Below are 27,477 nucleotides of genomic sequence, written 5' to 3' on the forward strand. Positions count from 1 at the left end.
TATTTTGACATTAAATAAAAGGTGACTGCCACAAGGTACAAAGGCCATTTCTATTTCATTCCACACAATGAATATGTCTTTTTCCACAAACAAAGTGAGCGAAATATAATACAACCCATTGACATTGTTGTTGGCCTTGCAACTGTTCTTTGATGCCAAAGGCATGTAGTGGGCTGAAAACCCAATAAACACAAGGAGGAAACTGGCTGCACAACAATACCCTGCTCTCGATTGATTGGAATAAAGTTATGAAGGGAGTTCGTTTTGCAATCTTCCCAGAATTGTGTAAATACAAAGATGCGCTCAAGATGTTTCCTTTAGGCCATCACCATAGTGTGTATTTCTGGCCTCATTGTTAGCTGGGCATGTCTGCAGGTAATGGTGTAACCGAGGCAGGAGCTGTATGGTGCTTAGACTGGTGTGTGGCTTGCTTTAATGTTTTCAAACTAAATTTGTAAAATAACTGAGTTCATTACAGGAATAAGTGCCGGTTCTGAGGGTATAAGGTACAACTCTGTGGGTCTCTCTTGACAATACCAAAACAGAAGCGATTGAGCCCGACGTCCTTCTGAGGTTTACAAAATGAGTTTGAATTTTGATGTGGCAGTTTGTGTATATCTTCAATATTATGGTTTTCAAGCTGTTTTGTATGTGAAGAAACGAGGAGGGTATGCTGAAAGGAGAAATCATTTTATTCAAGTGTTAGCCATTTGTTGCAATGTGGTCTTCCAAATGCCTTCCAAATGTTGTTATACAGAGTGCTGTGTTCAATCATTTCAGTGTGAGATATGATTATAACTCTGGAAGGAAAGACACACCCAGCTCTTAACATTTCCAACACTTACACCTACCGCAAAGTCAAGGGTGAAGAAACATGGAATCGGGTAGTATTCACGTGCATGTCAGACCTTCTAGCCGATGACAGAGTTTGCTGATAGTCAGGATATATGTTGAGGAATGGGTTAACCGTCAGCAGCTACGGACATCTCTTGGGGTTATGAGAGAGATATGATATGATAATTTATTTATATAGCGCCTATACACCACGTGTTTCAAAGCACTTCACGGCAAGGGAGGGAACAAGGGAAAATGCAATTACATTCTTACAGGCCATGAACAGTAAGGATGTGAAGGTTACTATCCTACACGGCCTGGCGAGATTTCAGATAGTGCAAGAGCTAAGACATAGATAAGGAAGGGACAGGGACAGTGGGTAGGAAATGGAAACACACAGCGCCCCTGAGTGGCATTTACAGATGTTGTGTAGACCTTGCCCGCTCAAGCCCCACCCTGTCTCCGCCTCTGAGTCCAGGACCAAATGACCCTGGTCAAAGTGACCAACATGATGGCTATGTAAGTTTGTGGATCTCACACTCCTTGTGGCAAACCTCCGGGGAGGGCGTGTTTTTCACAGCTGCACATTCGCAGGTTCCAACAGGGCTGGCCTTTGTATGTGTGCACCTGAGATATAAAATATAGAATGAGTAGTTTATGGTTTGCATCCGAATTTGGAATTCACCACTTGATGTTGTGAGCCATTGCAGTATGTTTGTTATTAAGGACTTCATCCCCGTGCTACTATATATATATATTCTATATACTATATACATATGTACTATATGTGCCAGGCTATTATGCAAGTCTATGCAAAAAGGACGAGCATACTCTTCCTTTCCACTTAAGGGGTTAAAAATGAACATGTGTTTATTCACATGAGTGGATTTTGTTGCACTGGCTTTAGGTACACGTTGTCCATTCTTCTGAGTCCCCCATGTTGTGATAGGTGCAGGCATCTGATTTCAATTTCAATTTACCAAGAGACAAACAAAGCCATAAACATTTATGATTAAAGCATGCTAGATTGTTTAAACAGCGCCATGATGTATCGTGTGCATCAATATGGCCCCGATAACAGTTTGGATGCAAACAAGGTTTTATATCGTGTGTCCCTTCCTTTCAGCTGGAGAATCAGATTTTTGCCATCTGCTTTTCAGATGGCTAGGAGGCAGGATTGCGTATTAATGCCACATGCTTGATTTTCTTCTCCATGCAATGATTAGCTTTCAATTGCTAATAGCTGCGCATGTTTTCTGTCGAAGGCCCTTCTGCGGTCTGCGAGTGATGGGAACTCTGTAAGAAGGATGCCGCCAATAAACAGCTTACCATTTTGCAGTACAAGCACTGACTGCCATTGGCAAGACTCTGCCAGTGGTTGAAGTGTACGAAAAGAAGTACTGGAACTATGTTCCCTACTGACCTGCGAAGCTCCCCACAGACACCATCGCCGCGCCCCCTGCCATGCACAATAAACCCCTCAAAACACATGTGCCTGCTCTTTAAGGAAACGTCCTGTGCAGTGCACTGAAAGTGCAGGTTGCAACTTCTTCCTATACTTTTATTTCAAAACGAAACTGTTCCGGAACGGTTTCTTTTTAAAATAAATGTATAGGAACGGTAAAAGTTAATTAAAAGAAGTAGAGGAGCACCGTCCCCGGCCGCTCCCGCCCACTTCGACACTCACTCTGCTGATTATTTGTCACACTTCCTTAACTGATTTCAACAGACTTGGCATACCTTTGTGCGCATGAGCCCAATCAGTTCTCCCAAGACACTCTGCAAACAGACTAGGCTGTGCCATGTGGCTGCACAGATAGGGGAGCGAGGAATCAGGAGAATGTTATATGTCTTCCAAAATCAGCGGTGCAAGTAGAGAAAAGCAACTACTCGTACTCTGGCTGCATCCAAAAAAAGAGGGTATTGGAAGGTGGGAAGGGTAGGAGAGGGGGGTTTATTGGGGGTAGAACGGGGCAAGATCGGGCAAGACGGAGCTTCACCTTTGCTTTGTAATCTTCATTGGCTTTTGTTGATTTGTGGCTATTCTAGTCAATACCTGGAATAATACAAAACAATGGCACTAGATTTTTCCCCAACAGAAATATCAAAACAATATATTAATACATAGAAATATTTGATCCAACTGTGCATGTCAATTAAGCAGGATGCTATTTGACACACATATATCTTTAGGACATATTTATTAGTGTTACCTGTTGTTCATTATTTTCACAAAAACACACAATCACAAACATAACAAACATATGGTTATTTGAATTAAATCAGAACTGCATAATGCTCTAAACAATATCAGTAGGTAGACATGTCACTTTCCTACAAGATTAAGTCCGTCTTGCAGTGGCAGGTGAGGCTTCATTGTCCATTTTGAATTGTTACTGTATCCATTTCTCTTAACAAATAATTGTGTTTATAAATAAGACTTTTTGTGCAAACCAAAAATGTAGCCCTTAATCAACTATGACCTGGCTGCAGTCACATCAACTGAATATCTGTGATGTCAACATTGTGGTCATACACTATACAACAGGAGGCATATAGTTAAGGTGGACTTGCTCGAAATGCGATTGCTCAATTTGAGAGGTTTTGTTGCATTAAATCTGATCACCTTAACTCTCTCTTAAGCAGTATTTTTTCATTGAATATCTATATTTACATTTTTACAGTTTATTATTTGTATAGTGCTACATCAAAATCCTGGAGGCATGGGCGCGCTAACAGAACACACATAACACCTAAGAGGAAACCAGCCAGATGAACAACTAGCAAGCAAAGAGCAAGACAGAACTTTTAAGAAAAAGCACCGTTTTTAAGCCATATTTGGAGCAAGCAGGGGGGGAACAGGCCCCCAGATCAGGGGGCAGGACATTCCAGCATTTAGGAGCAATGTACTGAAATGCTCCCTGATTGACCATAGTCAGCTTAGCTCTGGGTATGCACAGCAGATGAGTATTATTAGACCATAGTATTCTACGCAAAGGCAACCAAGAGAATCTGTTTGAGAGATAGACCACACTGAAGCCATAAAGGCACTTATGGTGTAAGGAAAACAGGCGAAAGGTGATCCTGGTATCAACTGGACAGGGTGTCACCAGACCTTGACTATGTAAAAGGAAGAGGAGGTTTGGAGGAGGAGGACATAGCAAAGAGGGTTTAGACAATGACACAAATCCAGAAGGTAAAACCAATTGGCTTGAGTGAGAGGTGATATATTGCCATTTAACATTGTACGTTTTTGGTGAACCTGAGAGAAGGACTCAGGAAGGTTGTAGCATCCTATATGTGCTCTAGGATGTCTGTGTGAGTGCAGGTGACTTGCAGAATGCTATAGTGGAGCTTGGAGTGTTGGGGGCACCTGGAAGTTCCACAACTGACGGTTGGCGACTTGGAGCTGGGCATGGAACCAGGGTAGAAGCTACTGATGATCTCTCTCTCCTATATTCTATACTGAACCTGTAACCAAGACAATAAAGTGTGTTTCCTTTTGTACATACCTGGGTCAGCCTGGTTCCTGCTCCTTGTGATTACTGGCCCAGGGCACATCCTGCAGGAGGCAGGATACTTCATTTTGGCGACGAGGATGTTTGGACCCAAAACAAACTGGGCGTAGGAGAGAAGGAGAAGACATGGAGAGGAAGTACCAGCATGGAGAAGAGTTTTCCTTTAGTGCTGGCAGTGGAGACATGCAGCTGATGCCAAGGAGGGAGATTGTTGCAGCACCTGCAACAAGCATCTGATAATTTGGACCTTGGAGGATGTATGGGGCCGTGTGGCAGGGTGACATTTCCATTTTAAGCAGACTGGTTTGGTCCACTGTGGGCCGAGCGCCGTTGCGCTCACAATATGGGAAGGCTCATGGGACTTGTAGTCCGGAACTATGGACTTTCAGTTGGAGACACTGAAATGGGCTAGGATACGAAATTACCATGGTAAACAGGTGTTTTGGAGAGTGCAAGGGGGCCATGGGTGGCGCGCGCCCATGTTTGCCCCCTGCATTCCAGCCGTGGCCGTTAAGCCCTGTGTCATCTGTTTTCCTTGATCCAGAGCCTGCTGTGCAGTAAAAGCTGCATCTGAGGAAGGGCCCTAATAAGAGTGTCGTACTTGATGACGTGTCCAGGAAGTGAATTATGTTCACGCTCATCGGAGTTGAGGATTGTGTTTGTCCCATCCGGAACAGTTAATATTTAACTCATAGGGCTTGGTTTTGTTTGTCCTTTGAGGCAAGGTTTGTGCTTGGTGGTGGCAGCACCAAGACCCTGGTGTGGCGGGCCAGGGTGGAAGGAGTACTAGTAATTTTGTGGTTGTTGGTCCTAGCATGGTTGTGAGGTTGTTGCGTTTTGTGATTGTTAAAGGGGGAGGATGTGTAGTACCCTTTATGTGATCTAGGATGTCTGTGTGAGTGCAGGTGCCTTGCGGAATGCTATAGTGGAGCTTGGAGTGTTGGGGGCACCTGGAAGTTCCACAACTGACGGTTGGGGACTTGGAGCTGGGCAGGGAACCAGGGTAGAAGCTACTGATGAGCTCTCTCTCCTATATTCTATGCTGAACCTGTAACCAAGACAATAAAGCGTGTTTCCTTTTGTACATACCTGGGTCAGCCTGGTTCCTGCTCCTTGTGATTACTGGCCCAGGGCACATCCTGCAGGAGGCAGGATACTTCAAAGGTGCAGCTCGATTTACAGAAGAGCATTAAAGTAATGCCAATAGCTAGAGACGAACATGCATGATCAAATATGGAACTCGGTGAGTTGGCGCATAATGAACTTGAGAAGTGTTCAGTGAGCACGATATGATTGGCTCCCTGCTTGTGTGTGGGTCCATTCCTCTGAAAATGTTTGATAACTTTTAAATGGCCAACATGAGAGTAATTAATGGAAATTAAAATATGATATGCATGAATTAAGGGGGTGATGATGACAATGCTTTTACTTTACAGTTTACTGAATACTCTCTTTTACTTTTGTCTCGTACAGGCTTGACAGCCGCAGCCGCGGCAGCAGCAGCTGCCACTAATGCAGCCATAGCTGAAGCGATGAAGGTGAAAAAAATCAAGTTAGAAGCTATGAGCAACTACCACGCTAGCAATAACCAGCATGGCACCGACTCAGAGAACGGGGACTTGAATTCAAGCGTTGGTAAGTACTACAAGCAAAGCCTTTTAAAAATGGCTGAAATGCAGTGCTCATTTGTGCCCTCTCGTTTCAAGCTTCTTATGTACAAATGTGAACCATTACTTTGACAGAATGTGGGTGCAGCCTTTCAGGATGAGGCTTTATAAGACCGGAAGGAGTATTCAATTCAGAAGCCATGTGAAATGAGTCACGGCTTCTGTGCAGATGTATACTCTTTCAAGCTATAAATCATATTTTCTCATAGAGGAAGCGGTTCATTCTTATGAATGTATGTTGTAAGCATGGCAGGTGTGGTGACAGATAAGAGTCCCAGGAACACATTATCGTAAGGTGCCCTTGGCATTGCTGCATTGTAAAAATCTCCATCACAAACACAGGAATGTCACTCTTTCCTTCGCATTGTGTTATTCACCACCTTAATGTAATTCATGCTGGCCCCTTGTTGGCTTATGTTGTGAATTTTTGGAAGGCACAGTGATATGTGCATATTCCCAGCTGTTTTTTTACTTACAGTTTAATTTTGTAATCAGTGGACATATTAGCAATTTCATAGAGTGAATGCTTGGGTATACATATTTCTTGTAGCATCACATGTCTAGAATGTATCCAGTAGCAGAAGTGAGAGCCGTAACATTACCAATCAATATATAGATAGTCTTCTACAAATTAACCCTCACATGCCTAGTCACGTATGTCCTGCTGTAGATATGAAACAACGGGTATTCAGGAATTTCGGGTTGAACGATTGGTCACCTGTGGTCCATTAGATGAAGTAATATGTTTCCATGCTCCAGCGGCTGTCTTTGAGAAAACCATGCCTTCTTGCCATTTTCAATGATCCTCGGCTGCAGTACTTACCTATATCCTTTGTATGCTACTTCTTTGTCCTAAAATGTCAGAGAGACAAACAGATGGAATAAAAAAGCATCCACGGAAGACCATCAGTGGTCTAATAGGGTGTCTTCTGGATGCCACCTTTTTGATCCAGAATCAGAGACACGACAGAGGCAACCGTCACCTGACTTGGCCACTGCCCAGCTCTTTGGTTCCATTGACATACTGGTTGACCGAACACGAAGGCATGTTTCGCATCAATAACAGAAGGAATTCAGAAGAGAGCCATCATCAAAGCCCAAGTGAATCCTCTGTAACCTACCCACCTCATATTAAAGAAACCAAACTCAATCCAAGACTTGATTGCGAAATGGCCCCAGCTGATGATGGCGTCCATAGGGCTTAGAAGGTGGTTGATGCATTGTTGGCAGAGTAAAATATTTCCACCTGAGTTATGTCTGGCAAACATGAATGTGACAAGCCCCTCAATGGACCACACACGTCTGCCACTGATCACAGACATTCCAGGAAGATGTTAGGACCCATACTACTAAATGAGAGTGAAAATAGTGTCTGATACTGTGTAGGCCTGCTCTATTGCCAATAGCTCATGCAGGATACGTAAGGTGCTTTTGACACATTATTTAAGTTAGTATGGTAACTTGGTAGAGATATGTTGGTATTTACGGAATGAAAATAGGCAAAGCAGCTCCATTGTTTTATGAACAAAGGGCATTACAATTCTTGTATTTTGTAATTGTGATTATAATGCGCTTAATACACAGAGGTTTATAAGCACGGACCTGGTGGATCGAACCTGTGTTGCTCCGCATTGTCTTGCTTACAAGACGATCTCATTGCCCCAGAGCTATCCCCCCAAGACAATCGGAGTCTTCCATTTTTAGCTCATGTATTCCCTTTGGAGCTGGGTTTTCCCTTTGGAGCTGGGTTCCTTAAAGATGCTTCTTCCTACGTCTGATATCAGCAATAGTAAAGCATCTTGTCCATTTTCCGCTCAGTTAATGAAAGTTGCACAGTCTACAGCCCCCTATAGTAAGGGCCAGCCGGCTTTCAATCAATCTGTGGAACTTTCAATGTTAGCTAATGCACACAACAGCCATTATTCCTTACGTATTCCCTGCTGTTAAATTACGTTTGTACATTTCTGTCCATGGTTGCTTACGGTATAACAGCCTCAATATTTTGACGTACCACAAGAAAAACAGAGGGATAGAAGCATCAAACAAGAGCAGTACATAAATTGTCATCTCGTGTATTATATCCCCTATCTGTGTTGTAATTTGTAATTTTGTAATTTGCTGTGTAAGCAAGCTGTGAATTATCTCATGCTATGCGTCCTGATACCTATGGGTCCGGTGCACAATACAAATAATAAACAAAACAAAACAAACAAAACCCATTGAAATATGTGACACTGATTAATGCCCTTAGAGCGGCACTAAGCATTCCTAGAAAATAGCACATCTCACAGGCCAGACGGGGCGTCCACCGGCTCCCAGTTCAAGAGCGTATGCTCTTCAAGACCTTTGCTATCACACACAGGTGCCTCTCCCTCACTGCACCTCTGTACCTTTCAGAAAGAATTCACTGTGCAATGTCAAAAACACCCAAGCAGATCCAGCACTCCAACCAGCTCATTGTCCTTACCTTTAAAAGAGCCAAAGCTGGAGGAGCAAGCTTTCCTGTGCTAGCATCCAAATATTGAAACGCTCCCTGCCCCACTCTCAGGGAAGAGTGTTCAGAAGAACGCTGAAAACCAAGCTCTTCAACTAGACCTCCCCTCTATTAACAATCACAGGCAGTTCCCATGTAACGTTGGAACATTCCCACTCACAGCTTGTAAATATTAAATATCTTCACAACTGTTGTTCTGTATCTGTTATTCGGTACCATTGTATCCAAGTGAATCCTCTGTAACAGCACCATGATGCCCCAGGGCCGTTTGCGCATTTTATACATTCAAATAAATAAAATAAGTAAATACTGATTAGCACCTGCAAAAACTCTGACGCCCCATCTACGATAGTGTAACATTTGATGAAGAACACAGCAAAGCATACCTAGGGGTAGGCCTCTCTACTGTGAGGCAGCTTCAGCCTGCGCTCTTGATGATTGAGGTTTGATGAGATTGAGGCCTTTTACCGGAGACTGCAGTAAATTAGACTAGATGGGCCTAATTCGCAGCACTTTCAGCACGGAGCAAGGTGACTGTGTGCTGCAATAATGTACTTTGCACTGGGCCTAATTCACAGAGCGATGCAAAGTGACTTTGCACTGGAAAAGTACTCTTTGCACGACGCTAAATGGGCTTTTCTTTGTGAAGTAGGCCAATTAAGCACAGTGCAAAGAGTACTTTTGGAGTGCAGTCACTTTGCTCCGCTCTGTGAATTAGCCCCAGTGCAAAGTGTATTTTTGAAGTGTAAAGACACTTTACTCTGTACTAAACGTTCTGTGAATTAGGCCCGATATCTCACAAGATTGTGTTCTTTCACCCCACCAGTTGATCTTATAACCTTACACCGCAGAGCCATACTCAAATGAATTTTAGAGAACTGTGCTTCCACTTTCCTGCCTAATGCTTGAGGGTGAAAGAATGGCATTGGACAATCTGGCCATTTGCAAGATTGATTGAGGGGAACTTTACGTTTTAAGGACTAACTTCACGGCATGGAAGAAGAAGGGCTGTGACAAATGTGAAAACATGTATTTATTTTATATTTACATCAAAATGAAACATGTGAGGCTCAACACTCTGGCTAGCACCACTATGATTCCAGCCAAACAATATTACTTCCGCCAATTTCACTAAATTCCTAATACATTGGTGAGGGTCATACAGAATATTGCATGTAAAGCAGAGCCTGGAGCATCGCTCAGGGGCAACGTGTTTGTTTTGGAAGCTAGACAATGTGCGGAGCCAACACAGGTTCGAAACCCGGTCCTATGCTAAATGTGTTATAAAACATTAATTAATTAATTAATTAATTAATTATTTAGCAAGCACATTTGTACGCCTTCTAAGTATACTGAGCACCCTATGTGAAAAGTGCTTGGTTTGGTGATTTCAAACGTAAATTCACCGGATGTAATACTTAGGCCCCTACTTTTATATGCTGACCTCATTTGTTTGAAAACTATTCAGTGTGAATATTTCGGGCCTGATTTACAAAGTGTTTTTCAACTGGGTTTTCCCATTGAAAAGGGACTTTGTAAATCAGACTCTTAGTACTTTAGCTATGTGGTCACTGCTGTATTGATTTATGAATGAGAGTCAGAGAGAAATGGGGAGATGAATGAAGAGATTCAGAGTGTGAGAGAGAAAAGCAAAAGTGGAGGAGAGAGCAAGGAAAAGTGAAGGACATAGAAGGGGAAGGAGGGACAGACAGCGTGATAGGCAAAAAGAGACAGCGTGAGACAGAGAGAAAAAGCGAAAGCAAATGAGACAGATAAAATTGAAAGAGTGCACAAAGTTAGGATATATAGAGAGACTGAGGGCCTCATTAACAAACACGTTTTATAATGGTGCAACCCAATTTGGGCAGTTCTTCTGGTCTCCTCCTCGACCTCCAGGCTCATTATTAAAGTCTATCAAAATGGTACCGTCTTGGTACAAGGGCCTCAACCCAACCTCATTCTTTTTGATAGGCTTCTCCCTCGCCTTATCAACTTTCCACCTTCCTCAACATAGGCTGCCTTGCCAACTGCACCTACCCATGGCTCCCTTGCCTGCGGGGCACACTTTGGCTTCCTTGCCTCCACCTGGCCACACCGCCTCTCTTACTTTGGCTCTGTTAATGTCTTCTACTATCCTGGCTCCCTTGCCCACACACTCATCACTGACCTTGTCAGCCTCTCCCATGCTGGTGCCCTTGCCACCCACTGCTGATGCATCTGGGGTGATCTAATACTGTCCCGGCTTCCTTGCCTGCACTCCCTTCGGCCCTTCTGCCTTTTCTTCCCTCTATCTCTTTGGCAGACGCGCCGCTTGCAGTGGGGACCTTTGTCCCCTGCACCCCCCCGTAAGTCCTTCAAAAATGGCAATCTGCTCCACATTGATACACTTAACTCTCACTCTGCAGTCAAGCACTCCTCTGACAATCTGCCATCTCCTTGAACTCCTGGACCTTGATGTTCTTGCTCTCACTGAGACCTGGTTTAAGGACAGCTCTGTCACAAGTTTTGACACACTTCTCCCTGAAGGCTAAAAGATCCTCTCTTAGCTCAGGCTCAACAGGCCATGAGCGGGAGTTGCTCTGATCTTTCCAAAGTGGATCCCTGTTTCTACCATTCCCATTCAGGCCTAATCCTCTTTCTAATGCCTGGTCTGCCGGCTCTCTCTCTGCCCGGTCTCTTCTCTTACTCTGGCCACCTTCTATTGGCACTGGGCCACTTCACCCTCATCCTCTCGGAATCGGCTGACCTGGCATCCTCTCTCCTGTCCTCCTTCTCTCCACCCCTCTTGCTGGGGGATTTCAACAACCATCTTGATTCTCCTGACTTTTCAGGAGCTTTCCATGACCTATGCGACTAGCTCTCTCTCTCCATTTTACCCTCTAGTCTGATACACACTGGTGGCAACACCTTGGATGCTCTCATATCCACAAACATCCCGCTCTCAATCCCTCTCACTACTCCACTCTCATGGACTGATCACTCTCTTCTCCTTTAGCACTGTCACACCCTGCACTGCCTCCCACCTACAAGGTCTTCCGACCCATGATAAAAGTGTCAGTGGCTGCCTTTGCCTCTACCTACTCCCCTCCTCCTACTCTTGTGGCTGACTCCCACCCTAACATGGTCCTCTCTAAATTTCACCTTTCCATCTCCAATACTCTCGACAACCTTGCCCCTATCATGAGGGTTCGGCTGAAGCCTCCCAAAAAGTGCAACTCTTGGTACAACTCTGATGTAGCTGACCTTAAACGCAAGTGCAGGGCAGCAGAGCAGAAATTTGGATCTTCAGGTGCACCCTCTGATAAGCGGGCATGCCGCCTTCTGCAAAGGTAGTATAGACTCTGCATCCAGCGCAAGAAAAGAATCCATAGTCAAGCCTGCATCTCTGGGGCTTCCAACAATTCCGCCAAACTTTTCAATGTCTGTAAGGAGCAGGTCAGTCCTACTGCAGCCTCATTCTCAATTGCACCCAGCCAGTCTCTTTGCGGGTCCCTTGCTGCACCATCATCTCCTGTGCCCCCCTTGGCTGCCCCCACCATTCCCCCTTCTCTCCTCCCTCTCCCCTGTCACACCTAAGGAGGTTTCTAGACAAGTCCGGGCTATGAAAGCCTCCTACAAACAGGTGGACCCTTGTCCCTCCAAAACTATCAAGAACAAAATTGACTTTCTAGCTCCAGCCTTATCAGACCTCTGCAACTTCTCCTTGCCACTGGAGGTTTCCCAACTTCTCTCAAGCACTCTCTTGTGCACTCTCTGCTAAAAAAAAAAACCTCTGCCGTCCCTTCTTTTCCAGCTAACTATCGCCCAATCTCCATTACTCCTTTCCTCTGCAAACTCCTGGAGAAGTTGGCTTTCTCCTGGAGAAGTTGGCTATCTCTCAGCTTACCCACCACACTGATTCTGTTGGTTGTCTCCATGACCATAAGTCTGGCTTTAGAGCATCCAGAGGCACAGAAAGTGCACTTCTGAACACTCGTAAAGACCTGCTCTCAAACCTTGACTCCAGCTCTCCCTCTGTCCTCATTCTCCTTGACTTCTCCTCTGCTTTTGATACAGTAAACCACAAACATCCTGATCTCCCTTCTCTGTGATACCCTGGGCATCACAGATCAGGCCCTTGCGTGGCTTGCGTTGTTTCTCTCTGACCGTCCTTCCCAGATGGAACTTGAGTCCTTACTCTCTCTACTTGTGGTGTCCCCAGGGATCTAATCTATCCCTTGGTTTTTCAATGTGTACATGGCCCCGTTAGCTCACAAAATCTCTGCCTTTACCTCCAACTTTCAGTGATCTGCGAATGACACACAGTTCTCTTTCAGGCTACCCTCGGCCTCTTCCTCTCCTCGCTCTGTCCTGACTGTATGTCCCCAATTCAGTCCTGTGTGCTACTAACGACCTCTGCCTTAATGTCAGCAAGACACAGATCATCCTCATCGGGACCCCTGCTCCCACTTTCCCATGCTCACTCTGGCTGGCCCCCCTTGGTCTTGCTCTCCCACCCACCAGTGACGCAAGAAATCTGGAAGTCATCTTCGACTCTACTCTCTCCATCTCTTCTCAGATCTCGGACATGTCCAATAAGTCCCACTACCAGCTCTACCTCCTCAGAGGTATTCTACCTTTTCCACACTCCCCCAGAGGCTCGTTGTCTCCAGAGCCCTGGTTCTCTCCAGACTTCACTATTGCAACAGTCTCTTTCTCAATCTTCCTATTTCTACCCTCCGACCTCTTCAACTCATGCAAAACAGAACCACAAAACGTATCCTTAGCTTCAAGCCCAGGGACTGCATCTCTCCAGTACTGAAATCTCTCCACTGCACCCCATGGCTACAAGGATCAAGTTCAAGACCCTCTGTATCGTCCATACGGCTTTCTGGGGCAGGGCCCTCACTATCTACTATGCTCTCTTCCCAAATACTCTCCTTCTGGAGCCCTCGGCTTGGCCTCCTGCAACACTCTGCAGTGAGACGTTTCTCCAAACAGAGATTTGGGTGTAGGTCTCTATCCTCTGCAGGTGTCTCCCTCTGGAACAGCTTTCCTACCTCTCTATGTCTTGAGCCAGACCTCTTAAAGTTCCTGAACCTTCCTCTTCTCTTCCTCTTTCTCTCTCCCTCTCCCCTGCTAACCTCCTTCTCTTTGGTTTTTTTCCTCCCTCCTTCTCTTCCTCAACCTGCTCAGTTAGCTGACTGGTCACCTGGTGCACCTCCAGAGCCTCACAGGTCCCAGGCTCCCCGGCACCCCTGCACTTTCCTCCGGGCCTCTGCACTCTGCCTGGCACTACTGCAATATGCTCCATGATAGGGTCAACCACTCTGCACTTAATCCTGGCCCCTGCTGGACTGGGCACACTTGTCCCTCGCACTTCCTGTTCTGTTCTGCACACTTATACGACCTTGAATGTTCTAGGCCTAGCAAGTCTGTCTGTCCAGTCCTCCCTCTGTCTCCCCTCCATAGCCTGGTTGTGCTTGAAATACTCATGGATGACCGACCACCAAGAAATCTGAAATGTTTCCCAGACCAGTATTGTAGTTTATTGATCTGTATGTGCCTCCCCCACCACTTCTTTATCCCCTAACCCTACGCCAAGCACTTCACTAGTAGATATGCCTCTGGCCTAGTATGCTAGTTATTGTTGTTAGATCATTCGGAATCTTCAAGGCCTAAGAATGACAACTGTATTCCCTTGTTCCCTTCCCTCCTTGAAGCCCTTTGAAGCACTTCATTTGTGTATAAGCGCTCTACAAATAAACAATTAAAATTACAATTGGAAAATGTTCTGTTTATCAAGCCCCGAGAGAGAGAGTGAGAGGGGAAGAGATGAAGTCTCAGAGAGAGAGAGGGAAAAAGTGAAAACGATTGAGAGAAAGAGTGAGCAAAGCAGGCCTTGTGAGAGAGGTGGAGAGCGAGAGAGGTAGCAAATACATATGAGATATCTTACTTGTGTGCTGATGATAGGGGGAACTTAACCAATTCAACAAGCACTTGCTGCTGCTTCTTAAAACAAGCTCTGTTCTCAGGAACCCCACACACCCAGAGTCCTCTATATGGTTCTTGGTACATTGTGACTTCAGCTATAGCACACCTGTATCTAACGAAAAGCACTGACATGATCACATGCAGGGGGGAATGCATAAAAGAAAAACTTTTATACTGCTTTTAGTGTCCCTATTTGCTATGGTCATGGGGTAAGTTTACCACAATTAAATGACGTGTTTGTTGACTGAGCCAGCGGCAAAACCGTTATAAGCAGACATACAAAAACGTTGACCTTGATGTCAGGTAAAGCCACTTAGCCCGCACAATTCTGATTTATGTGCAACATAGAATCCACAGCACTGAGAAGAGTGCATCCCTGGCCAATCCCATGTGCACTCCTGGTTCACCGGAAGTCACAGTAAACAGTTTGCATGCGTTTTTGTGGCTCGAGCACAAAAAATAAAACATTTTAGCAGTGTGCCAGCCACAAAACCCGATGAAGTTTTGCCATACGGGTGTAATTTACCAATCAAATAAAAAGTGGCTAGATCACAAAAAGAACACAGGAGTGGCGTTTACTCAAATTTCATGGCAGCTTTGTAGCTCGACTCAATTGAGCCCAGAGCACTGAATCCTATAGATTCAGAGAAATTCAAATGTATTCCACTTTTATTCCTTGGTGTGAATCACGGGCATCTTTGCCATATGCAAGTTATACTTTTAAAGAGGGTGTACCTTTTTTTGGTAGAAAGATATGTTTGTGTGGACTAGCAGCCATGGCCAGTTGAAGATGCATAGCGGCTCGTGGGGACCCATTTCAAAAGAATGGGTGGGGGGCCTTGCCTTCAGCTGGGCAAACCCACCTGAGGCAGCTCGTGGTTCATAGATTGTAATCAGGAAGAGTCTTAATGCACCTTTCAATTAGTGATGTCCCTCATTGTATCACTGAGGCTGGATAACATTATCACCCCCTTGAATTTCACTAATCTTCAAGCATATTCACTTTGCCACACCAAATATCTGAAAGCAGGTGAAACATGTCTGTGATAAATTAGCACCTCTTCAAGGGGCCTGTGTTTGGCATGCATTTCCGGATTGACAGTGACGCAGCCTATAGTTTGTGAAGACGGGTGCTTCCTGAGGGAATATGTGCATATCACCTGACCAAGCTCTAATTCCAATGGATGCACATGCCGGCGCACAGACCTCAACTCACCGCACTGCGCGACTGTTAAAGGATGCCATCCCCATATGCTGGCGGCCCACACTCTGTACAGCGCTCCGCTGTGCTTTAGCTAGATCTGCGCTTTAAACAATAAAATAAAAAAAATATATATCATCAGCTCCACTATGCAACTTCATTTTGTGGTGAAATTCTAGGTAAAGCGATGGCGGCGTGGGGTGAGAAGCTGCGGATGATCACAGACATGCTTAGTGGCCACTTCACAGCAGGAAAACGAAAGGCAGCCAGGTTGGTGCTGAAAGACTAAATGACGACTTAAAAGGTGTCTGAGCTTTATCTTTCAGAGTCACATGGGGCCCCCAAACGGTGATGGCCCACTTAACTTGAGGAAACTGAAAGGCCCTGATGCCGGCCCTGCTTGCACATAGGAGTGCAATTAAGATAATATTCCCTTACGCTGACTAGGCAGATACATGCTTGGCACTTATGAAACTGTGATTCATATTTTAACACAATGCATCATTTTGAAATCAATCTAAATATAGTACGTGCTGCACACGCATCAACCTGCAACACTGATAATCCATAAACACACTGTACAGCATATAAGAGAAACATTGATGTTATTTGATAACCAAATACTTAAAATGTGTGCCCTAATTTACCATGATGACCTTGACATTTTTTTTCTTTTCAGTGAAAAGTAATGCAAGGGAAAAGCCGTCTGCACAGGGATCTCACATTCCATCGCAGTCTATGATGCTTGGGACGGCCCACAATCAATCCTGTTTCTTAGTTTAATATACACTTGCTGAGATGAGATGACCATCTGCATGGTGATAAACAGGCTGCTTCTGGCATCTGAAGGTGACCTGTCACTTCACATGGACAAATCTGCTGCTTATTGAAATGGGCACAATAAATCACGCACGCAGGCAGGTGTTCGTTCCTAGATTTAAATCACCCTGGATTTATGATTTGAATTAATGCTTCATTTGGTCATAGAACTCGACGCCAGGACAAATGCTGCGCGCCGCTCGCGGCTCCCGCGCTGTAGCCGGCCTTGTATTGATTGCTGGGATGTCTTTGCAATCTCTTGTTTATATCAAGTATTGTCTAGTGACAGGCTGGCTGATAAGAACTCCACTGCAGATTAGCGGGTAAAAAATGATCCGGCTCGGCTTCTCTGGCAACAGCGGTCTGAGGAGCACCCGTTTATATGGAGTGCGCACACAGGCACCCGCAGGCGTATTCCACGACAATACAAGAGTAGAGGCGGGCACGTGCACACCGGTCTTGTAACGCGCCTACCGGTTTTATATTATTAGCATTCATGTTTTGTATTTCATTGAATGTCTTCAGTTCAAACGAACACCGCGTGCAGCGTCAGTGAAACGTGCTGCGCTTAGTGTTTGGCTCAATTAGCCAATCAGAGGCGGAAACAGAACGCGTCGGATGTAAAGGCTGGGAATTAATCCCATGTGCTTCCTTGTCGGAACCATAATGTTCCAAAGAGCCAGGGAAAATTTCAGAGACCTGTGCTTCGCCTGAAAGGTTATTTAATGAAAACAGCTTGGAAAGAATTTAAGGAAGACTTCAGGGTTTTGCGAGGACCTTTGCCACCAGACGCCACCAGCTGATAGCTGACTCATGGCACTTGTAAACAGCCATCAACAATAGCAAACTGCCCGCCTGGTAGGAAATGAGTTCATATCTATTCAAAATGGCGCCTCGGGACAGATGTTCCAAGAAAATCTCATTGTTTAAGTGGCATCCATACACAGAAATGTTATAATTTCTTTAAGGAAGTGAAGCAATTAAAGGCGACTTTGATGTTCTGCGTTTTCTAAACACAGTCAGGAAACGCGGGGTTGCATGTTACCCTCTGCTGTAACACACTCTTCTTAAAGCAGCACACAGCTATGTTGAAAGTCATAGCGCACGCTTCCTTTTGTTCCCACAGGGACAAAGCACGATTTATATCAATTTAAAAAGAAAAGAAAAAATGTAGGAGAGGGGGTTAGAAACTGTTGCTTAATAGTTACGTTTTATGAAATACACCAAAGCGAGATCTTGCACGGTTGACTCTTCTACCAGTTCCTCCCAGCTATGTGGCTCGTTTAGGCGTCTCTTTACTTTACTGTACTTTAATGGTTATGTATTATGCGCCTATACACGTGTGTCTGAAAGCGCAAAGTCTCTGATGTGGATTCACCGGTATTATGTCATGCATTATGATAGGGCAGGACACCTGTGTTGCTATTAGACGCAAGGGGACCCGATTACAGAAATATTGCATCAGTAGAAATGCAATTTTGCATGGGATTAGCACCTGTGCAAAGACCTAAGGCCTGATTCACAAAACCGTTTTATAATGGGGTAATCCCATTGAAAAACACTCTATGAACCTGGGCCATATTGTTTCAGTGTATTTTTGTACCAGGAAAATCTTTGACCTAATGCCATATTGTAATGGTATTAATACTGGGGCAATGCTTGCCCTACCACTAATACTATGCAAAATGTCACTTGTACCCGTGCAAATATTCTCTGATACCGCACCCTAGGTCTCGAAAGCTAACAACCAAAAACGTGTTTATTTACTACAAATGATACATCAGCCGGATCAAATGCTGTCATTCTTTTTTTGTCTGAATTTATGTGTGTTTTCCTGAAACATGCATGTAACCATTTACCCCTACTTGAAAATGTTAAACATTGCTTTTCAAACTGGCCAACCCGGTGTCCCCAGTGTTCAAAGTGGCACGCCTTGCACTTCCTTCCTTTCCCCGCACACACAAAGACGTTTTCTGAGAGACAGAATTATGTTTAAGACGTCTTGGAAAAGAATTCTCTCTGAGACCTTGAGAAAACCATGGAAAGCAAAGAGAGCGCAGTCCACTTCACAGAGCACAGCAGCTTCGTCGCTCATTCTAAGCCTTGGCGCTCTTAATGAAGCTACAATCCTCCCTATAATTAGATGAGGGAATTGCTCATATTTTCAAACAGATGATGCTGCTATAATGAAACGATTGACAGGGAATTTAAGAGCGTCTACAGCAGTCGTTTGATTTTTGTTAAAAAAAAAGTTTAAAAAGGAAAGATTGGCTTTAGGCATGGGTCCTGCGAGAGGTGGCAATTTAGCTCGCCGTGACAGGTGTCTTTGCATTGAAAGGCGAGAGAATGGAGGCAGTGGCACGTGATGGGCGGCCATTTCAATTCTTTCTCTTTTCGATGGCTGGGAGAGGTCGGTGAGGGAAGCGGGCTGGTAGGTTCCTGCGCTTATTCTGTTTGGGTTCTTTAAATGGAACTGAGACTCCAGAGATGGATCCGAATTGAGTGCACAGCTGTAACTTCTGATGGGCTAATTGCTCCTTATCTCTCAGCCCCATTCATCTTCATTTTTTACCAATTACTGAGAATTATCTGTGTTCTCAGTTGGATATGAGAGTTAATCCTTTTTGGTTAAGCTGGCAGTGCTGTGAGCGGATTCCGAAGGGTCGGGTGAAAAAGCCAGAGCGGGCACGCTCAGAAACAGTCTCCAGTTCAACGATGCCATCGCGGCTTCATTATAAAAGTGATATTGTTTAACTTACTGAATACTTGTGGATATGGGTCTTTTACTATTCGGTAAAAGAGTTGTTATTGCCTCTGTAGCTGCAAGAGGAGCATGTTTCAAATAACCACAAACATCACTATAAAATCCAATGAAATCACAGAATGATCTGCATCAGGAATCGTTTGTTCGGCTTCTCGGCACAAAAAACTATTTTCTATTAGGTGGACCTTGCTGCCATAAATTATTTTTATGTAGAGCAGATCAATGTTATGCCCAGTGACTTTCTACCAAGCATTCAGTTAAACCATCTTTGCAAACTATTTGGGGTTCATGAATGTATCAGATTAATGATTTTAGATAAGGGCTAGCCAACCTGTTTCACTCCAGGCCAATTGGCCTACAACTACTAGCAATTATACATAGCATAATCAAGAGGGAGTGCTCATGGGAGTAGTAGGCCAAAACAACTAGAAGGTGCCCAAGTTGGCTAAACCTTATGTTATATTATGTTACTTGATATTTGGATAGTGCCTCCGGCCATTTGTTATGACATTGAGGCACTATCGGTTGAGTGGCCCTACTGCAGACTGTATAGTCTGAACAGACCTGAGAAAAGGAGCAACACATTGCATGCAAATAGTATAACTATTGTATGCAACTGTACAATTATTAGCAGAAATAACTAGTGCAGTGACATTATAAAGCTGTGGTGTGAAGAGTAACAGAACGCAGCGTGGATGGTTATGTCAGAGACTGTGACAGCTGGATAGAAATAGTAATGGGACTGAGCCACGTTCTATGGAGCACAGCTCTAAAAGGTGGACCGGAGTATACATCAGTATATCAACCCCACGGCAGCTGTGTACAGTTGAGGGCTTTGTTATACTTTCCATGCAGGATACATGTGCAATCAATGTAATGCAAGTGCGTACAAATTGCTATATAAGTCCCTGAATATAAGTCCCCCATGAGTGCCCTTTATCTTCCATTGTAAGTTACAGCCATGAAATAAATAACATTTCAACTTTACATTTGTGCTTGATTTGAAGAGTCATGGATCAACTTAACCACATATTTTTTTATGTATGCATATTTGTTACTATGGCATTGACTAATTGTTTTCCAACATAAAATATCAGTTGCTGTGCTTAGAGAAGGAAGCACTGAATCTTAATTTAATATGGAAATACAATTATAATCACTTTCAACAGTACAATTCAAAAGTATTAGGGACATTTATAATTGGAGACAACGTGGCAGGATGTTTAAGGCACTAATCATTGACATCATTTCAGATACAATGCTCCCTTTCCCAGGCTCTAAGTACAATAATCCCATGATGCCTTAAATGTCCTTGATAATTACATCCCTTTTCAAATCTATCCATCTTTTGGAGTATGGCATAATGGTTTATTGAGAAGCCACCCTCAACACTGGGAGTTCCTTCCCTCCCCACTCAAGATGTCACACAACAAACTGTTTAATGGATTATTTTATTCAGCCCTACTTCACATGCATTTCATACCCCTTGGATGCCTCCCTCTGAGCTACCAATGAGCCAAGAACCAGGCCAGCGTACAAGAAATATATTTATATTTATTTGAATTAGATATTCTGAAACTCACACTAAAACGCAATTAACTTCTCTCAAAATAAATACATCACACCAGTGAGTTGAAAAGAATACAAATCACAATTCTTTACTTTCTACAAATTTCACTTTAAGAAATAATTAAACTGATCAATAACCAAGCATAGTTTAAATGTAGTGCTATGCAATTTCAATGTTTCTGCATGATTTAAAGGCAAGAACCAGGGTTTCTTGATTGGTACAAATGCATATGGAAATTCGGATTTCACCCACACTTTTGGTTTAAAATAAACACTGGGTGATTTAGTGGTTTGTTTTTCAGACTCCCACCCCCCCCCCCGACTTTTTGGTCGGTGTTTGGGAAGTTGGACAGAAAAAAAAATTGGAATGATTTGAGAATTTTGGATTTCAGACCCCCCACCCCTTTAAGGACCTTGTTGGGGAATCTGGATGGTTCAGAGATTTTCTTTAGTTTAGGGACCAATACACCCTTCTTCCTAAAGAAGTCAGGGTCACCAGGACAAAATGGATCACCCAATTAAATTACCGTCTATAGTTTTCACCGTACACCGGGAATTAGCTTTTTTAATTAAATTGATATTTTTAGTGAATTAGGCTAAGGATCTACACAATTTTGCCCCCAGCCCACTATAAAGGGAAATAATTTAAGGCAAACAGACACCCCCATCTTTTGGTTTCCCAAGGGCTCAGTTTTACTTAAATAGAAATTCAGGACAACAGCTGCATGACAAGGCACTCCGGAAGGATAGGGCAGGGATCTGCCCGCTCATCTCCCCAGGATGGTCACCAGCTTTCAACCATAGTGTTTAGTCAGATTGTTAGGCCTCCCCAGCAACAGACAGCTCCAATAGACAACTCCACCCAATTGCAATTTTAGTACCTCTCTTGATGGTAATTTTAGCAGTTCGCCCTGATGGTACATTTCAGCAGCTTTGTTCCTTCCTCATAGTTCATTCCCCCTTACATAGCAGCTATGACACCACAACGTTTGCAATCTTGGGGGAGTACCCTGCAAGAGTTCTCGTAAATAGGATTGGACAGTTAACCTTCTCTTGCCTCCCAACTCCAGCCCATCTTAATAGATTGGTTTAAGAGTCTGGAGCAGATATGTGGTAGCCTTGTTTGCAATCAATCCCCATTTGCTCTCATGTCAATTGTTTGGATAAAACTAGTTATGTGGCAAAACTTCATAATTTTACTAGCAACTGCTATACTATATATATATATATATATATATTTATGTATATATTTCTTTTCAGCTAATCATGGGGAATTGAATAAAATGACATCCAGGTGTGCACCATTAAGCATGACTGTTTGGCAACTATCCACTGTTTTCACAGAAAGCACAACAGTTATGAACATGTAATTTACTCTCCACATTCATAATTTCACCCTTCACCAGTTTGCCAACTCTTAAATTCTGGACATTTTCAGATCAGCCAGGAACCTAGTTTAACTGGCCATTACAGTTCACTAAGTCACAGGTGGAGGAAGTGTATATCGCCAAAATTGTCTGGAAATTATCTAAAGAATGACACATAAAGTAAATCTAACGAATGGTGACTGAGAAAAATGTCGACATGATAATGGTCCTTTTAAATTAATAAAACATCTTAGTGATATGCAAATTGGAGTCCTTCTGTCTTCAGTGCCATTTGTCTCTCTGGGCCAGTGTTTTTATTAGTCTCTTTGAAGTTGGGCATTTGAAGTTGGTTACAGCTCGTAAATAGGGGATGCATTTGCTATACAGAGATCCCCCACTGTAGGTAATGAGCCAGGCTGGCCCTGTGATGTCACAAGGCATGTCCTCTTATCTGGAGGCAACAACTATTATTCTTTATTTTGTCCTTCTCTTAAAAACTACCTTCTCCAGTCTTAAGAACATTTTGTGTAGCTTGTGATTTTAAGCTAAACACTCTGGAGGAAAAGGATTCCTGCAGGTATTAGCCAGGTATTAGCCAGCCTCCCTGGGATTTGGAGAAGGGAACAAGGAAAAATATTGCTTCTGAGTTTAGGGACTCAGAAGACAGATAGATTGTTCCTTGCTTTCTGTCTCCCAATCCCGTGCAGGTTGGCTAATACCTGGCTACTAGAATATCCCTTTATATTGAAGGGGAAAGACAACTAGTCACAGGGGATTGGTCCATTCCTTGTTAAGATAACATGCGTTATAAATAACCAATTACACTGCGCTTAGAAACCTCTGAGTATTATGCACCTTATAAATAACTAGTTACAATTATAACTTGAATTGTGCCTTTTTGCATCATACAGGCAATTATTGCTGTGCAGGATGTCTAGGAGAGAGAAAGGAAAGATACACCCACAGACAACTAAGATGGATGCATCCTTTCTCCCTTGTGCTCTGCTTTTCCTGACTGCCTAAACCTGCCCGCTCGCTAGCCCTACACTTCAAAGGCCCTTTTGTGTGCAAACCCTCATTTTCTAGGAAGGCCTTTATCATAGAACTGCCTCTGGGCCGCCAGACTCCCAGGTGATCTCCTGTTGTGAATCGCCAGGCTCCTGGCAGGGAGGAGTTACCTGAACTCCCAGAGTGTCAACAGAATGCCCTCTGTCCCATTCAATGGAATGCAGACTGCAGGTGCCTGGAATCCACTTTACCTCTCATAGCTCGTCTAAGTTCACAGAGTTGACACTGGTATGCTACAAATCAGATGTGGCTTTTAATAATTATGCAAACCCTCTTCTACATACCAAAACATAGGTATGGCTTCTATTATCAAATTATTCTGCCACTAGGTGTTGGTTTATCATAATTATGTTGGTTTTGGAATGGAGGAGTTAAATGCAACCTCTTTTCTGCATTGACCTGGCAGTCACAGCAGCTACCGCACAACGTACATGCAACCTCTGAACCTTGTCTGTGACATGAGATTACAAGAGCAGCAGATCTGGGAGACTAATACAGCTGGGAAGGGGTGTATACTTGGCTTTTGGCATGGAGCTTGATGAAAAGGGAGTCTATTTAACAGACCACTCTTTCTGGGTGGATTTGCCTCATCGTTTCATAGTTAAACAGCATACACAAAGTCAGGGCTTCCCTACACTAGATAGATGGCAACCCTTGGCATATCCACACTTGTGACTGTTTATATTCTGCCATCGATAGTGTGATCTAAATCCTAGAAGCCCGGGGTTGGATTGCATGCATCTCTTTGACCACTGTAAAATATCTGGTTGGCTGTCATTTGTTTTATTACATTTTGTATGACTAGCTAAGACTGTTCATATGCTGTGGTGTCTACATTGGTGCAGGGCTCTTTTCTGAGGTTGTATTTCGTCTTCATGTCATAATAAAGAACATACAATTGGCAACATGCAAAGTGAAATGCCAGAACTTCCCACATAAAAATGCTGAATAAGATAACTACATATACTTTATAAGAACTAAAGAGAAACTAATGGACTTTGGGAGCAATATTAAGAACTGTATTAAAAATAAGGATTCACCCATGCCAGCAGCCGCCTCAAGGAGAGGGCAGGAGCCCCTCCTCACACACCTCGTACCTGATCCACACTCTGTGGAGATCCAGCAGCAGCTCGTGCTACGAGTATTGCCGTCCACGTGGTCCAGATGATTTTTGATGAGCCTTCCACGCGGTAAGGCTCCACTACCTGGCCCACACGCTGCCCAACCTGCTGATTGTGCATTTCTGGGGCCAAATCCCAGCAAGCGATGCATGCTCGCATTGCCTGACTTGCAGTGCCTGACCCTATGATACTGGGCGCAGCGCGACGCCAAAGCGAGGCTGCTACTTCGTTGCTCGGCAACTAGCCGAAATATCTACTGCCCACATCTGCCGCAGGCAGAAGCGCCGGCGGCCACACGAAGGCCATACAAAGGCCCTGTTCAGCCCCTGTCCACCACTGAGTGTCACCAGCCACGGACTGGCTAACATGCGCAGACCCATACAAGTGAGTACATCACATCGCTCGTTGCTACGCAAATGTCTCTATGACTAAGAAGGGCAGTTTTCAGATGAGCATTTAGCCTGATGAAAACCCACTGCACTTTTCCACACCATGACACTAGAACGTCGTCACTGCTCGACTGATCGCGCATTACATACTGAAACAGCCAAGAATTCCTGCTTGTATGTCATTGGCTTCTCGGATGCCTAAACTATTGAACTACACACCCAACCTCTTAGTTAAATGCATTTTTGCCTAGACTTTTGAATGTGACATGCTGCCTGTTGTGAACTATTGCTAGCCACTGCTTTTTACACTTGCATTCAGGTATTAGCCATTGCATTACTAGCCCAGCTACTAGCTATTGTGTCCCATCGTTAGCTATTGTATGTTACACTTGTACTCTGGTATTAGCCATTGCATTACTAGCCTAGCTACTAGCTATTGTGGCCCATTGTTAGCTATTGCATTTTACACTTGCATTCTGGTATTAGCCATTACATTACAAGACCATTGCTACAACCCATTGTGCCCACACCATTGTTTGCTTCACACTGCCTATTGAGCCCTGACACCTGCCACTGCCGACCACAACACACCATAGCTCTTAGCCTTCCTACCTAAACCCATCACACCAGCAGCATATCCAGCTGATCAATACTATGGCCACCTTAAGAAGAGCAACACTTACCATGGCCACAATCCGTCCACTACTTCACAACATTTCATCTCTGAACTGTCCACCCTCCTCAGGTCCTAACATCCCATCTAATACACATACTATTGACTCTTTCCTTAAAGAACCATGCTTATAACCGACAGAATGGATCACTAGATTTGCCACCACCCCCACACCTCTTATCCCATGCCCTACGTTCTTAAGAAACATTAGACTAGGATCTTGCTTTAACTTAGTCAATGACACTATTCACACTCTTGCTTGTCCCACTCGCCTGAGAAACAATAGATTAAGCTCCCGCACTCGCCCTAATCCAAAACATCATAAGGTGCCTACCCAACAAACTAGAAGCAACAAAGTACTACTGACACCCGCAACTGCTCCCATTAGCCACAACCCCGCCACACCTGTAGATGACCTCATGACACCTACCACTATTGCAATCAAAGGTGCACTCATTAACGCTTGCTCCCTGATAGCTCATTCTCATGACATTGCTGACCTGATCATTGCCAATCACTTAGACTTCCTTGCAGTCACAGAAACTTGGCTCCATCCTGCAGCTGCCCTGGCACTCTCAATCGCTATCCCAGAGAAATACAATATTATCTGAGCTGACAGAAAATCGGGGGTGGGGTTGGAGTGGCCATTATCACCAAAACCAACTTGAACTTCAGAGAAGTCATCAACACTGGTTTACCTTCCGCTGAACTCCTCTCTATCAAAATACCATTATCGCACACCCGTACTATATTTCTTCACCTCATCTATAGACCACCTGGCACCATCTCTTCCTTTGAAGAGGATATTACACACCTACCGACCGCCAACAGTAAACCACGTTCACAAATCATCCCTATCGGTGACTTTAACCCAGGCCTCAATGACCCTAACGATATCAACGCTACCCTACTCAACAACACTATCATTCATCTAGGCCTCACACAACATATATCCAAACCCACACATGCAAAAGGGAGATCCCTGGATTGGTTGACTGACGCCAACTGCAACCTCTCTTTGACAGACATCACCCCCTGCGCCTGGACAGACCACCATCTTATCACCTTACCCAAAGACATGCCCAAATGTGCATCTACCTGCACAATACCACAAACAGCATCTAGAAACAGATCTACTAAACCCAATCACTAATGCCAACCTTCCTATCTTGAACTCTAATCCAGTTGCCCTCGTTAAACTTTATAACGACACGCTGGAACAGGCCCTTGATCAAATAGCCCCGCTTAAATTAAGAAAGCCCAAATCAGCTGCTCACATAAATAAATGGTTTTCTGCAGAACTAAAAGATCTCTGCAACATTAAAAGAACAGCGGAATCCAATTGGCGAAAAGTCCCATCGCTCGCTTCCGAAGAAAAGTATTCTTCAGTAGGAGCCACCTACAAAACTGCCATCACGAATGCCAAAAAAGAGATCTTGACTTTGAGAATACATAATGCCAAATCCGACACAAAATAATTATTCTCCATCCTAAGAGAATTAGAATCACCTGTGCCCCCTTCAGACGACTGTATCAAAGACAAAGCTTGGTGCAATAATATTCAACAAGCTCTCTAAAATAAAATAGCCCTCTTACAAGCTAAAATTGACTCCAAAAAAGCTAGCCTCGCTCCCAAAGATCACTTGAACACCAAAAAGAGCGTCATTAGTCCTGATTGCCCGCTATTTCACTTCATCCCAGTAACTGAGGATGAAGTCATTAACATAATTGCCAGCCTCAAACCTTCAAACTACCAAGGTGACATATGTCCTGCCTCAGTCATCAAGGAAGGAGCTAAAGACCTAGCCCCCTTCATCACCATCCTGATCAACTCCTCATTTAAAAACTCATCTGTACCCAACAACCTCAAAGAGATGTGGGTCTTACCTGTCCTCAAAAAACCCAACCTAGACCCGAATATACCTACTAATTACAGGCCCATTACTACCGCCCCCTTTCTCCTTAAAATACTAGACAGAGTGGCATACCTCCAAATACAACAACATTTGGAAAACAATAA

General features: G+C 44.0%; 1 protein-coding gene across 6 annotated transcripts in view; it reads left to right on the forward strand.

Moving 5' to 3' along the window:
- The window catches only part of DACH1 (dachshund family transcription factor 1), a 642,674-nt gene that overhangs the window by 262,828 nt on the left and 352,369 nt on the right, over window positions 1-27,477 (forward strand). For all 6 annotated transcript variants that reach the window (XM_069639021.1, XM_069639020.1, XM_069639017.1 and 3 more), the window contains exon 3: window positions 5,826-5,987. In XM_069639021.1, the coding sequence (XP_069495122.1) occupies window positions 5,826-5,987 (162 nt within the window). The remainder of the gene's footprint in view (window positions 1-5,825; window positions 5,988-27,477) is intronic.

The sequence above is a fragment of the Ambystoma mexicanum genome, chromosome 7q (assembly GCF_040938575.1).
Source record: "Ambystoma mexicanum isolate Mex_15411 chromosome 7q, UKY_AmexF1_1, whole genome shotgun sequence".
Lineage (NCBI taxonomy): Eukaryota > Metazoa > Chordata > Amphibia > Caudata > Ambystomatidae > Ambystoma > Ambystoma mexicanum.